Raw genomic sequence first — 16,214 nt, forward strand, 5'->3', positions numbered from 1 at the left:
ATTGTAGCTGTATTTAAATTTATATTCGTCATGGCACTATACAAAGAATATGTTTCTGGCTCTAGTGCTAGATTCCAGTTATCCCCAGTTATAGACGTTACCCCCGATCTTTACAGACATTACGAATGACAGACCCAAGTTGGATTTTCGTTCCAGCTGATGTCCATTCGTTCAGGTGGAAAATTCTCAGTACCTCATAAAAAACACTCTTTGATGCACAGTCTTTAGAGATGTCTGCAAGTGACAGTGTGTCTCTAAACTGAAAAAAAAAATATAGAAAATAAAAATAAACCATCTCCAACTGTCCTTTACGCACGCTGAATTAGTCTTTGCGTAACACCATCGACACGCGCCCCTTTCAGGGTCCTTTTGCATGCAGAGTGGTCTTCTGTTTTTGTCACGTTCGAACGGGCGTGTTCAGCCTTTCACAGCTGTGCCGAGCCTGGATTTCGCTGCCGGAAAGCAAATTACCTGTGGGGGAGCATATATATCGACAAGATAAATACTCTTAAGAGACGGGCGCGGAGCGGAGGTAGTTTGGACTTGTTGATATACGGGATGTGCAGACACTGTTATTCGTCTAAATCAAAGCAAACAGAGGTGTTCCGTGCTTCGGAAATCTTTCAGCACATAATAACGCACCGGCGACGGTACGTCAAAATCAACTCCTTATGTGACGTGCCTAGACTTCTCATGTCTCGAGTTCACCTATCGGTGTGCGGGGTCCACATCAAGTAGACGTCATCTACGCAAGACCATCACCCTCGGATCAATGTTCTGCTTGCGATTGTTTTTGTTTTAAGAGACAAAAGACAGATAGGCACTCGTTTAACGCCACGGAAGGTCTGTAGCGTCAGTCCTCTGTGAGCAAAACGGATGAAGTTTTTGGAGCGTTAACGAAAAATCCCACAGCGTCACCTGCGGAAAAGTTAACTGTTACAGTGGTGTTGTGAATATTTCTACGACTGTCATCCTTCTTCAGTAGTTTTCATCGGTGATTTGTCTTTCCCGTTGCTAATTTAGGATCGTGTCGCCGGTTGCATACAGAACTTGAATCTGTGTCTCATAAACCACAGAGCCACACCCGGGAGACGGTCGTTAGTTCAAGACAAATAACGCGAAGACGGAAAATCTCTATGATTGAGGCTACAGGCACGTGGCTCGAAATTGCCGTTTACCTGCCACTCACCTGTGAAAACACTCTGTAGCAAACAGAACAGCCATCAGAGGGAAGGATAGTCCTTTTGGGAGAAGACGATTTTGGGAACAGCGTTGTCTGAATTTCATATTTAGTAGACTTGGTAATCAAAAAATCCTTTCTGAATTGAAACATGTGAAAGGCATGAGAGGTCCTTTAAAATGTCGGTTTGGAATACATCGTTTTCTCAAAGGAAGCGTTTATTTCGAAATTTATGACTACAGAGAGCAACACATGTCATGTGGACGCATGGTAAAACATCCAAAAACGTATTTTCTGATTTGCCTGTTAAAATGTGGTCTTCGAACTCCCTTTCTAAGCACTGACTTGTGCTGCTAATGGATAAACAGTCATTTTGGCCACAGTAATGGGGCAGTAGTCGGACTCAGAAAAAAAATCAGTTGTTTATGTCGCCTGCGAATCGTGCCCGGGAGTGAACGTGGTCTGTTTGCGTTGTTTGGCATTTTTTGAGACATGGCAGCGGCGATCGCCAGCGGTTTGATCCGCCAAAAGAGACAGGCAAGGGAGCAACACCTTCACCGACCGGCTACTCACCGACGCAGAAAAAGCCCCAATAAGAATAAGGGTCTCTGCAACGGAAACCTTGTCGACATCTTCTCAAAAGTGCGAATCTTTGGCCTCAAAAAGAGAAGGCTACGGAGACAAGGTGTGGGCAAGTATACATAATTCGGGGCGCGTCAAACACGCAATACGATATTGGTCTCTTAACCAGAGGCTTCACGGAGCCAAACCATTCATTATTGAGAAAAGTAATTAATTAGAGTTGAATGAATACCTGTCAGGCAAGTATTCTTTGCCTACCGATCTCCTCTCTCATTATTTTAAATTAGAACTGGTCTGCTTTAAAGTGGAAGGTAGGGTTTCTGTGTAATCACAGTTATAAGATTAAGTCTTGAGTATCTGTTACCTTATACACTTTCTGAGTTTTCCGTCTGTTCAGCAATCTGTGTATAGTCTGGATTTTTATTCTATTAACTCTTAAAAACGAGATTTATTTTTTAACTTCAGTCTGGCGAATCTGAAGTGTCATGCGAAAACAAGCGACCAGCAATGCGCCATACACTGCTTTAAAATTCGTGAAAATTGTTGCTGTCACAAAACTACAAACGAAACTAAACGACTCGTTTCTCTCTCACTCTCTCTCTCTCTCTCTCTCTCTCTCTCTCTCTCTCTCTCTCATATGCATAAAGAATGAACGACATTAAGCAATGCATTTTTTGTTTTACTCATGCAGCTGTAATGCAATAACCACTTTAAAATTAGCCTTCAGTTTGTTAAATGCAAAGATCAAAGATCACATTTCTGTCTTTATTTTAAATGTTGGCTTTTTCATGGCTTGACACTAGACTATGTCATTAGAGCTATTTTATGTATGAGGAGGTAAGAAAATTGAAACCTGTGGCGAATGCTGTTTAAGTGTTATCCAATACCATTGTAGTACAAATGAATGCAAACTACCATACCTTTTGGTTTCCAGACATGTATGATTTGACTTAAAGTATTCTAAACTAAGTTGACTACACGTAACAAACATCTTTTTTTTTCTTTTTTCAAACGATCATACTTTACACTTCTCTGACTCTAAAGGCACATCAAATCAAATGTAATTCTGAATGATTGACAGCTTGTGAAGGTCATAAAAGTGTTGACTGTGTTATTTCTAATCATTTTCTTTTCCCGGAAGCTGTGGTTGTGCTTGGCACTACCGACAGAAAGGAGTGAATATGACATTTTTTATTTAAGTCGGTTTGGTGCTACAGGTGAAAAAAAAAAACCCAACAAAACAAATGCTCCACACACACACACTATGCCGTAACATTTGAATTAGAATTTCTTGAAGAAATATCGCTTATGCCAAAGGTGTACTTCAGGCCTACATGGGTCCTCTTAGTTCCCCTACTGATACATTTCAATCCCACTCCTAACACCAACCTAAGAAATTCTTTCATCCATCCATTCAGCTATCCTTTTTTCATTTCTTCTGCCCCCCCCCCCTTTTTTTTTTTACTTATTTCTATCCGTTCTCAGACATGAAAAGACCCAGTCAATACAACCTCTTCTTCAAGGCAACACACTTGGTTACATTTACTGACATTTGATTTCACTTCAGCATGACAGTCTCAGACAAGTAAGAAGTCTGAGGAAGCAGTCAAGAGGAGAAGACAAAGACAAAAGGGGAAAGGAGGCGGAGTACTTTTTTACAAAATTTGATTGATGACCCTTATCTCCAAATCAAATCCACAGTGGGGCTGCCAGTTTCACTGAACAACTATGAATCTGATACACTGGAATCTTCATATGATCCTAGAACAAGTTTAGATCAGAGTTTAGACATTGGGATCTGTTTCCAGAGTTATCAATCTATTTTATTATTAAATGTTTTGTTTAGACATTTAAAACATGTATTTGACTCAGGGTTTGGACATCAGCGTCGTGAAACGCAACACTATATACTTAAGTTTCAACCAGAACATGTAACTGATGCCTCACTGTAAAGGCATTCCATTAGACTGGATCTTCAGAGAACCTTAACTAACATACAATAAAAAGAGACAGATTTATGGGGATATTTGCCCAGAACTGCTGCTGAATTAATCTTGACAGAGGAACTGACTTTACAGTAAGCAATGTATTGACCAGCTGTTGACTAGGGCCGCTAAGCATGGAACCCAAGTACATTTCAGTTTACACTTGACATATTGAAATAAATAGATTCATCTTTTGTGTTGGAAAATACTGTTTTTCCAACAAAGTAATTCAGTAGTGAACAGTAGACTACCTGTTAATTTCACCAGAGTCCGTATCCCTTCATGTAAAGTGGAATCTAATATCCATTCAAAACAATGAGGATTATCCACCGTTGTAAAATATGCATGGACCAGTATCAAATGACCGTGTTTGTGAATACAGAGTCTTTGATACAAATAACAGATGGATATGTTGTTTAAGATAATCACTGCATTACATCCAAATATGGTTGGCATGTTTTCATATTTTATATTCAATAATGCTTGATCTACCCCTAGTTAGTTTGGCATCTTACTGGCTTTTATAATGTCGTGGCAGATGGAAGGCTTGGCTTAGCTTTTAGGTGGGCCTGTTTATTTATTTATTTTTTTTGGAATACCTCTATCAGTTGTGTGTGGTTATCTCAGTCTCTGACAGAGCGGAATATCACACTGTGAATAATAGACACGGCTCGTGTCAGAAAAGCCTAGGGAAAGACAAGTAATAACTAAGAGAGGCTGGCAAGCCCAGACACACACGTCGGCCATTTTGTTTCAGCTGGCGACACAGAGCTCCCAGTCTTCTGCCTTGAAAGGCCACGGGTCGATAACGTAGCGTAACACACTCAATGGGCTGTGACCTTGTCTCTCACAGATAAGATATGCTAATAAATGAAGTTATGGCTTATTTAGCTTCTTTAATGAGTGACAGAGTGGTGACTGTCGTCAGAACGGCCGAACCTTGAGGAGGAAGCGGCTTATTCTTAGATACACGGAGGAGGCTTCAGAGGGATTCGGCACGTTTGAGAGCTTACTTTAAGCTCAACCTGTACACACAACCTGGCGTTTACGAAACCGCGAATGTACACTCATAAAAAAAAAAAAAAAAAAAAAAGCAATGCTTGTGCAAATGTTATTTCACTCTTGGTCTCTGTCTCTCTCTTACACACTCCCACACATGCAGAGGATGTCTCCTTGTCGTTCACAGACTGATGAGAATGGTGAACCTCAGCCTGCAGTAGAGATAAGGTTTAAGCGAGCTCTCAGCACTCGTTTTCTCTTCCTTTTCTCTCTCTCTCTTTTTATCATGTTTCTCATGTTTCTCATGTCTCTTTTTCTCATGCTTATCATCGTTTAGTTGTATTTCTCTTTGTCTGACAGGCACACACACACACACACACACACACACAGAACATTCTTTCTGAGAGAATATATAGAGAGAAGATAGTATATATCTTACATGCAAATACATGTGTACACACACACACACACACACACGAACAACACACACATGGCCTGTACTGGACACAGAAACAAACCCATAAAACCCTCTGGGACGTATGACATTAACCACAGTGCCATGCATTTGTACAGGGTCAAAGAGACCCACTGTGTGGCACGACCATGTCCTCAGTGTCCCTCGGTGCGGTCAGTGCTCCCCTCCGCTGGGCTTGTCACAACGCACTCAGACTTAAGTCTGACAGTACGGAAAGATGTGTATCGGTAATCATCTGTACGGCTGTAACCACTCAGTTACACTGTTTACCCTTTAAAAATCCATTTTTCTTCAAAGTACAGGTTATAAGAGGGTGACTTCGATATTTCGTCATAAATACCACTATGCCATTTGAACTTCATTCGCAAAAATATTCCTCAATGGTCGTTACAGTCCAGCGAGACTTTTAAAATGCCATGCCTATGTATTAGAGTTCGCTATGAAGGTTTTTTTTTTGCTTTCTGACGTCATTTCTGAGCTGCGGGTATCATTTTATTTTCCGTCCTGCTCTGATAAACAGAGCTAACGTCTGAAATGGAGGATGTGTCTTCCTGTGTGGTAGAGAGAAACCCTTTGATCTGCTAACATCTCATTTGTACACCTGTTCATCTCTGTACGTGAGATACAGCAGGGCTTTCCTTTGAAGCCTCCCAGGCACCGCAACCCTTCCTCCTTTCTCACTATCCTCTCTGTCGCTTTTTTTTTTTTTTTTAGTCCCAATGTACCTCTTTCTCTTTTGCTCAGTTTTATTGTCAATCATACTTTATGGGGGAAAAAAAGAAGAAGTCACGGGGCCTGAATTGTAGACGTGTACGCGCGGAAGACCGGACGAATGGTTTCTGTCGTGATGCACGCGCAGACTTAGACTCTTAATTGCCTTTAGCGGTTAAATAATGTTTAGATGTTCGTACATGTATATTTTTCAGATGTAGCTAAGTCTGTAGCCCTGTAAAATGATATGGTGTTTAGTTAGGGATCTGATATCTGTTGATCTTTGCACTGTTGGATGGATTTTTAATCCTGTTTCTTATCTACTAAGAGCATGATGGAAACTCTCAACCCAACCTCCTTCCGCGCACACGCACGCACGCACGCACGCACAAACACACACACACACACACACACACACACACACACACACACACACACACACACACACAGACTCCCTAGGCAGTGGGGGTTCTGTTTGAAATCCAGCCATATCCTCTGGCTTAGTCTGACCACTTCACTTCCGTTTGAAAGCAGGCCACTTCCCTCGCAGCGACATTGGCGCTCTGCTGAAGGGCAAAAGTGCTCTCGGCTTTGAAACAGATCCGTCATTTAGACGAACTTTTCTAAAATGGCCGCAAATCCAGAATGAAGCCTGTTAAAGGAAGGGGTCTTGACATATGTAATATTCTGAATTCAACGTACAAGTCATAGGATTTAAACTCATCCTGTCTCTTTATATATAGCAACAGTAGAATACATTGCAGCAATTACCCCAAAAAGGGCAATTGTACTTTAATTGTATTTCCCAGACAAACTGAATTCCTCCGTTAAACTATTTAACCACTGTCGAAACACATTTCTCTTTCCTCAGACTAGTCCTGCTGGTTCATTTAACCAGGGATTTTTTTTTTCATTTTGTGACATCATCAATTAGATATATTAGATATGAAGAAAGCTGGTTTGTGTGGCATTAACCCTCGCCTCTTTAAATATATACACGGATAGATCTGATTCCTTAAATTAAAGTAATCTGAAATCAAGTTGTTTGTTACCTGAGATGAAATATGTGGATCATATTTGGAAGATTAAGTTAATATCTGACAACAGGTCTGACGATGTTAATCTTTAGGCTCGCAAAACACTTGCCTTAAGACACTATAACAAACACATGTGCTCAACATGGAGTATTCTTTTTTCCATTTGCTCAACATGGAGTATTCTATACCACACCAAATTAGGGTTGTTTGGTTGCCACCACTTTAAGATTACCATATCAACCTGTTTTTGTTTTTTGTTTTTTTTAAATGGTGATGAAAGCCGCAGGTTGGCTTTGTTTATGTTTGTGTTTATCAGTCTGCAATCTGCCTGTCCTGAATGATATTAATCAGCGCTCCTTAAAAAATAGAGTCTGCCCTTTTGAACGACAGTGGAACCATGTGAGAAGTCGGGTAAACAAGGCAAACAACGTCAACACAAATAGATCTCACGAGAATGATGAAGGTCACCTTAGTAACAGACAGATTCTTTCTGTAAATGGGAAGAAAAGCAACATAGTAACCAACAAGATACTGGAAAATCCCTGAACTGTCTCCTTAGCAGCTGGCTGGACAAGGGAAATCCTGGAAGACTGGAATAATACCATAGAAACAGACAGGGCTACGCAATGGATCTGGCAGCTCTTTCCATAGCAACAGAGCCATTGCTTGGCAACCTGAGGATATAGGATTCCCTGTGATTCCCTGTGGGTTATCATCCTGAGAATAAAAACGGGCCCCGAGTGTGGAAATCCTTAGTATGACAGTCTGGAATGGCGGGCCAGTGTGGCTGGTGTGGGTTAATGGGCTGTTAAATGCTACACTTAATTCAACATCTTGATGGAACAGAAGGAGTCATCTCTCATTAACGACAGAGGACAACCCCATTAAAGAATTGTCAGAGAGCAGTGCATTTAATTTGACTGGGTTCAGTAGTTATGCTTGTTTTAGATGAACAAGATGAGTGGATCAGTTTATGACGCACGGCTAAGAGACAGCAAATCTAACGGCGGTAGAAACTGCAGCCATTACAAACGCCATAGCAAGATTTTTAAGGCACCACAGTGTATATGAAAGGCATGTAGAAATTGATTTATTCTTACTCTAAAGTGCCGTTAATGACTATGGTAAATACCACAGTAGTGAATAGTTTTCACACCCAAATCGGCTTTAAAATGCTTATATGCCTTCTGTTCACACTGGCTTTCTCAGGCGTCACTTTGCAACACGGCTGCCAGTTTTCTCTGTTACCGTGTGTGTTTGCTGGTTGTGTTTTGGAACACCGCTGTGTCTGAGTCCTCAAGGGCAGATCGCAGCACACACCCCGTCGTCTAACCCCGTGTCGTCTGAGCCTCTGGTTGGTGTGTGTCTCCTTCTCCACTCTGACTGGACAAACAGGGAGATGACATTTCCCTGGAGGGACTAGGAGAAAAGAAAAAAAAAAAAAACTTGTTTAGTCTGAAACTGGGTCACCCATGTCTGGGTTTTGTGTGTGCGAGCGTGTTTGCACACTCGTTTAGGGACGGGTGTGTGTGTGTGTGTGTGTGTGTGTGTGTGATTGTAAAGGGAGGGAATTCCTCCATTTGAGAGATGGGATTTCCCTTTGCTTTCCGCTCAAAGACGAGCACCGAAATGAAAAAAGCAAAAAGCGAAAGAAAAAATCTCAGGGGTGCAATGTCGTCCCCTCGAACAGAGAGCTATCAATCCAAACGATCTCGGCCACGACACAAACGTAAATTACCCTAAACCCAACGCACATATAGCGTAAAAACCATTCTTACTGCATAAAGTATTATTACTCTCTATTGCGGCTGTTAAAGTCAATAGAACGATATGAAGGCTTTTCATTTATTTGTTTCTTTTCTCTCTGGGATATTTATTGCCGCGAGGAGACAGCCAGTATTATTATTTAGACATTTTCTCCCGAACCCTCGGGCGTAGTCAGAGCCAACGCAGAAAAATAACATCCTGAGTTACCTGGGAGACAACAGGACAATGACAATGGTTCTGGCTGTTCATTTGTCAGTGCAACAACCCCCGCAAGCTCCTCCTCCTCGCTCCTGTCCTGGATTCCGGAGAACCGGCTTGGTTCGTTCAGTGGTGCTGGAATAAGAGAACACCTATGTGTCTACTTTTGTGTTCTTAGTTCTTTCTAACCGGTTCTATGCCAGTAGGTATAAAATTGCACTAGACCGTAAGTCACGCGTGCAGAACTGACAGTGAATTGCTGTGGTTTACATTGTGGTTGAACCAAAGGTCGTCATAGATACTAATGGCAAACGTCAGTGTGTTACAGTTAACATTTGGTCCTGTTTTGGGTTAGAAATGCATGTCATTGTTTATGTAATCAGCGTGCATGTAATTATCATTTAATATGATAACAGTCAAACCCTGAAATACATCATAATTAAGTGGTAAGTGTAGTGTGTTCCTCCATAACTCTGTGGTGTAATAATATAGCACAAATATTGTGAGGTAGGTTTTTATGACAGATAAATCAATAGGCTGTGGTTTGCAACCTGTCAATAAAAGTTTTATAATGATATGATTATTACTGAATAATGCTAATGATTCAAATATGTGTTTACCTCATTCAGTGTTTCTTACAAAACACATTGATTGTAGCTGTTTTTTCTTTTCAGGCTAGAATAGATATTCATGTTTGCTATCTTTCTTTCTGGATCCAACCAACCCAATCTCATGCCTTAGCTTTTCTCATCCGTCTTAGCTTTTCTCATCCGCATTCCTCGGTTCTTACAAACACACAGACACACACACACACACCCCACACACACACACACACACACACACATATACTTGCAAGTGCACATTCACACACACACACACACACACACACACCCCACAAACACCCCCACACCCACGCCCACACACACGCACACATACCCACACACACACACGCGCGCACACAGTGACACACACACACACAGTGACACACGCTTGCATACACACCCAGAGCTCCTGACATCCTTCTCTGCTCCTTTCTTTGTCTGGTGGACCAGACAGGACAGGCGGATCAAAAGCCTCTCTGTTGTGTGGTGAGTGTGTAACACGAACGTGGACAATTGGAAAACAGAAGTAGACGGCTGGCTCTTGTTGTCATGGCAGCAGACGCCATGCGCCGCTCTCTTATGGTTGAGTCATGAGCAGCGTTAGCAGTCAAAGGCAAAATGAATCATTGTGATTGACAGGGCATAGCATTCGGTCACTTTTTTTAGGCATTTCAAAGATGAAAAGGTTAAGTTTTTACAAGCTCTTGCCTGCTCTTTCCCTTTTGGAGGACGGTGGGCTGATTTTATTGTAGAGATGAAAAGAATGTTTTCTCTCTCTCTCGCTCTCTCTATCTCTGTGTTTGTATTTGTGTGTGTTTGTGTTTCTGTGTCTGTGTCTGCTTTAGCGTAAATTGAATTTGAAAAATGAGCGTGTCTCAGTTTGCTGATAAAATGGAGGCATGGGGAACTATTGGTTGTATTAACAAGCTGTAACTTTGTCCCGGATTCTAGGGTACACAATATAAATCATTCAAGCAAGCGACAGACTATACACAAAACCAACAATAACGCTAATTTAACTCACTCCTTCTGTTTCTGTTTCTGCTTCTCTCTCTGTCTCTGTCTCTGTCTCTGCCTCTGTTTCTGTTTCTCTCTCTCCCTCTCTCTCTCCCTCTCGTTTGTCTCTGTCTCTGTCTCTGTCTCTGTTTCTGTTTCTCTCTCTCTCTCTCTCTCTCTCTCTCTCTCTCTCTCTCTGCCTCTCTGTCTCTGTTTCTTACACACACCTTGCTCCTTTGTTTTTCTCGTCATGGCAGGGATCAGATCGATAAAGACAGCTCTCCCTTTGACATTGACAATAGGAGCAGTTCCACCAGCCGTAACCTGCATCGTCACCCACATCAGAAAACTTTTGTTTGACCTTTTTAGCATTCTTTGGTTCTGTCCAAGGCACATGAGGTTGAAGTCACATCCGTACATGATGAAATATCAAAGAGCAGCCCTGGCTACTTCTCGACCATAGATACGGAAAAAACCCCCACATATATACTCTCTCATACATCACAAGGATAACTTTGGCTCTACAGCTGAAAGGCACAATCAATAACACATCCCTCTGTTCACTGACCAACTGTATTAAAAAAAGGAAAAAAAAAAAAAATCTATCGAGGTCCCGAAAACATAACTCAGAAATGCTTAATGGGATGAACCTGAATGTCATAACCCTATCGTAACTCCTTAACATATAACTGCTGAATATTATGGCAAGCGGTTTTAAAAGTTCATCTCTGACAGCGCGCTAAATGAAATACACTCGCAGGCCACAAAACAAAGCCCTGAGCGTGGATGTGGACAGGGATGCTCCCGTGTGTTCCTGTATTTTGGCGTGTCCCATTTATCTCTGTCTTAACTCGTGTTTCCTCTTTTCTCTCTCTTTTCTCTCTCTCTCTCTTCTTCAGATCCCCAGCTGAAGGGTATAGTGACCAGGTTGTATTGCAGGCAGGGATACTACTTACAGATGAACCCAGATGGGTGTTTGGACGGGACCAAAGATGACAGTACTAATTCCTGTAAGTTCATTTAAACACATTCTGTTGTGCTTTACTTTGGGAGAATTTACTGATTTTTTTTCCCTTTTTTTTTTTTTTCTTTTATCATTTTTCTTTTCTCAAATCAACAACCTTAGTCATTCCTGGTTAGATAGGCCGAAGGGTTTTAATAGAGCACGTGTAATGGCTATTCCACAGGAATGATTTTTTTTTTTCCTCTGGTACAGTCAATTTTTAACCACTGAGTCACTTTCTGTCAATATACACACTCATCTCTGTGTACGTATATGTACAAATTAAGTTGAAACATACACAAGCCATCTAAGATGAAGATTTCCCACTTAATATCCCATCTCAGCTGAAAAAATATATCTTATTATTTTATTACTCACATGCGTGTTTTGCAATGTACCCAGTATGAACTTCTCAGTTCTAGAGGCAGAATGGGTTATATGAGGATTCACATGTCACACACACACACAGGTTCAGTCATGTCATTATAAAAGTCATTATGGTTTGATTCTGCTTACGTCACGTAAATATGAGGCAAGGCTTTGATCTGTTTTTCTAAGCGAAGCAATTTGAGTGACAAGCAAAATATATTTTATTCGATGTAGTTTGAAAAATAAAGCATCAGTTTTGGTACAGTTTTGCTCCAAGTACCGTGGTGTCTTCTACGACAGTTCATCAACTTTTAGCCATCAGTTAGAAATCACCGGTACTTATATAACTTCAGAAATGTGATGATGCAGATAAAAGGCTTTTAAAACACAACAGCTGTTTCCTTAATGTTAGTCTCAAGTCAGTCATCCCCAATGGACTCTCTTCACCAAAACATCAGTGATCTCCAGCAAACTCATCACGAATCTCATCAAACGCGAATCAAATTGTAAAAAGCAGTCTTCTGAAAGAAAAACAAGAACTGCTCAGTGTTTAATCCCATTGTTCAAGTTAAGTACGGCTTATGGGTTGCTTACTGGTGTAAGCTCATATTGTGAATATGGAATCCACAGCATTATTCAACCTCATCCCAGTGGGTCTCCGAGTCGTCGCCATCCAGTCAGTGAAGACGGGGTTATACATTGCTATGAATGGGGAGGGGCATCTCTACACATCGGTAAGTCCGCTGTGAACTGACACAAAACCGTAATAAGACGCTTTTTAATTTTTTTTATCTATCTATCTATCTATCTATCTATCTATCTATCTATCTATCTATCTATCTATCTATCTATCTATCTATCTATCTATCTATTCTTGGAGTTTAATGCAGGTGACTTAATATTTTGGGGTCACTTGACTTGCTTCATATTCCACTCTGTGTGCCTCAGTGTTCTACAGGCATAAAACAATGTTCAGATCAAGGTTCTTATTGTCATTTCATTTCTTTATTCTTAAGGCGTTTCTCTTTATCACACTCCAAAGGCTGTCAAATTGACTGGGCCACTCTTAGTTGTAAACTGAAATTATGCCATGTAAATGTAAAATATGTCATGGCCTATCCATTTCATGCAGATCAGGACCAGTAGTTAATATAAATCAGTACTGGAAAAGCGCGGATTTCACACCAAGCCAGGAAGGAATTATCCGGGCATACAATTAGGACATTTTTCACATCACACACACCCAAGTCAGCTTCAGTCAGATAAAACAGAGTCAACTGGAATTCCAGACTGTCATTTAATTGGTTCTTTAACATGAATGTTTGTGAAAAATACCCACAGGTCAACTGAAATCTGTACCACCATTTGTCCTCCAGTAGTCCTGGGCTATTGAACCTTGGCTCTCAACTCCAAACCTTTGACGTTTACCCATGTCCTCTTCTATTGGTCTTGAGTGTGCACCCTTCAGCCAGAGACAAGGGAAGGTCTGTAGAAAAATGAAATTAGACAAAACTGGATTTGAGGGTTAGAGTTCAATAGCCCTTCGCTAGTCCACACAAACAAGGTACCCAAGACAACCAATCACCCCCACCCCCTACACCCCACAACCCCACCCCCATTTCCTCGTTCCATCCAATCACAATACACATTAAGAAAAGCAGAGAGAGGATTAACACACTGAGATTTAAAGTCACCGGTCCATGAACCTGTGACTGAGCCGGATGTAGAAGAGGAATTAAAATGAGGAGGATTTGAATGTAATCTGTATGGTTCGATCGGTGAGCAGGATGTACACAAATGAATGCAGGACAAACGGAGGACCAGCTGCAGTCATTTACTCTCCATAGCTTATTGAGAATTCATTTTAAGAAGTGTACATTTTTATACAGGGTATCTGAGTTTCTGATTTCTATTTGCGCATCAGTTTCCCAGTACAAACAGACTATGGGCATTTTCCAGATATGCCATTTACATTTTCCATGAGTGGAATAAACCATTATTTATTTCTGTGCATATAGTAAGATGAACATACATTTCAGAAATATTCCTTTTGTTTGCACGTGAATATGAACATTCCTTAGCGATCTTCCCTCTCACCCTGTATGACAATACCTTGAGTCTGCAGTAAATGGGTAGGCCACGTACTTCAAAAATATACCACCTGTGCAACACTTACACCACAGACAAGTTACATAAAAATCATCAATAAAACTCATTTTAGCAGTTGGTTGTCTTCATTTTCTTCATAAGAATAATTCAGCTTTTTTTTTTGTCTTAGACTGTAGCTTAAAAAATTTAGTCTGGACAAAAAGGATTTAGGTTCTATGTTGTCTACCTGTCAGGAGAAGCAGTGACATAATAGTAGAAATGTTGTGATAAGCTCATTGGTCATTGTTACAGAGGATGTCAATATCTGGTTTTAAATGGAAGTTCTGGGTGGAGGGTCTACTCTAAAGACAAGGTGTGGTAGAGGTTGTGATTTCCCAGACATGCAGTTGTGGGCATCACCTCTGACCTGTAGGAGCGATTTAGACTAGTTGTTTCAAAACTATTCCTTATCCCGCCCTTGTGACGCGTGCCATGTTTTTTTGTTTTTGCCTCATTGACTTTATAAAATATATATAAAAAATGTATAAAAAACATAGATTTCTTGTTTTGAGTGTGTACTTGCACCTGTTGCCTTCTCCATGTTATTTATTTAACAGTATAAAACATGTTCATGTCAAACCATTCGTTTAAAAATCGTATCAAGCAAATTAGCCTTCTTAAATCCCTGTTATTCTTTGAATGTAAACTCAGGAGGTTACACCACCTTAGCATTTCTGACTTTTAACCAAATCCTATTTTAAGTGGCCAGCATCATTAACTCCCACGCTACCTTGCAAATGCATCTGTGAGCACATCATATTCGAGAGCTGAAAGCGAAATAAGGAGAACACGTTCTTCATTGTCAGGTTGTTAAAGGCACGTGTCACCTATGTTATCCCAATTTTTCATGATCAACATGAGGGTTTGTCCAGTTCATATTTTTTTGGAATAAGCAATTTACACAAGCTGTATAACAAGTGATTACTTGAGGTTTTGCCTGTGATAAGAATATCGATTAGCACATAGTTATAGCCAGTGATCAAAAACGTTTTCCATTGAATACATGCACAATCACACCGTTGCGCACCAAACCTAGCTGGAAGACACATGCAGTGAGCATACACTTATTGTATTACTGAGAACACACACCCACTGTCCGTGGCAATGAGGTGCCACTCTGCTGTAATTAAAATTAGGGAAAGTTTCTTTTGTAATTGTTTCTAATTACCAGTTCTCTTTCATATCTGATCTGTTTACTCTATTCAGTCTCCACAAGCATACCACAGACACCACAGTCATGCCTCTACAAACCAGATATTCATGCTCTGAACCATCTAGAGGCTGGTTTGATTAATCAGCCTGATGTGTCAGTGGCTAACGAAATGGAGGAGTTTAGTAAAGTATAGGTGTATGCAGTAGGCGATTTGTAGAGGGAGGAGGGGGGATGCCATCTCCCTTGTTAGCAAAATGACCAAAATACATCCCCCTTGTTAACTTTCTATCCCCCTATACACTCCCAATGGTCACAGAGTAGGGTCTGTGACCATTGGGCCATCCCCCCTGTTAAAAAATAACAAATCACCTACTGGGTGTATGACATACGCAAAGCTCGATTCCAACATCATGGAAAACTCATAAGAGTAGTACTATACAGACTCACTCTTTGAATGCTGGTTCGAATAGGCCTATTTGGAAAATAGAGTATGCACTGTATGTTCAAGATAAGCAAAGAACTTATGTTCATTCGTGGCGGCGTTGTATTTATCTGTAATAATAACTCCAGAGTACAGTTTATTATATATTTATCTGCTTCCGCTTTTATCATACATTTTGGTTCATTTTTTAGCGGCTCAACACAATTAATCAATTATAAATTCTCTCTGATATGAATTTTACTGAGGTTGTAATTGCTTGTGGCGCTTAAAAAGGAGTTCTGTCCTATTTTTTTTCCATGCTAAAAAAAAAAAAGCAACAAAGGAAGAACAGCGAGGGGAAACAGAGAAAGAAAGTCCTCAGGATGAAAAACTGTGGAATCCCATTAAATTCTCCCTGTTTGCTGTGAAACCTTTTCTTCTGTCTCCAAGGAAGCTTCATGGCGGCATGCAAGTGTGAGCAACCTGACAGGAATATAAATTATTCCAGGCCCTGACAGAACAGACAGATAGGGAATTCAAACGTTTACCCCCTGTTCCTTCCCAAACTGTGCCTACCCTATTTTTTTT

The 16,214-nt window shown here is 40.7% G+C and overlaps 1 protein-coding gene across 3 annotated transcripts in view; it reads left to right on the forward strand.

Moving 5' to 3' along the window:
- LOC115816788 (fibroblast growth factor 14-like) overlaps positions 1 to 16,214 on the forward strand; it is a 55,415-nt gene that overhangs the window by 31,837 nt on the left and 7,364 nt on the right. Inside the window, exons 1-3 of one of the 3 annotated variants that reach the window (XM_030779914.1) lie at positions 1,673 to 1,865; positions 11,432 to 11,542; positions 12,535 to 12,638. In XM_030779914.1, the coding sequence (XP_030635774.1) occupies positions 1,673 to 1,865; positions 11,432 to 11,542; positions 12,535 to 12,638 (408 nt within the window). Of the gene's footprint in view, positions 1 to 1,672; positions 1,866 to 11,431; positions 11,543 to 12,534; positions 12,639 to 16,214 lie in introns of those variants that run through there. The other 2 variants (XM_030779912.1, XM_030779915.1) reach the window with 2 other exon arrangements.

The sequence above is a fragment of the Chanos chanos genome, chromosome 7, assembly GCF_902362185.1.
Source record: "Chanos chanos chromosome 7, fChaCha1.1, whole genome shotgun sequence".
In the NCBI taxonomy this organism is placed as follows: Eukaryota; Metazoa; Chordata; class Actinopteri; order Gonorynchiformes; family Chanidae; genus Chanos; species Chanos chanos.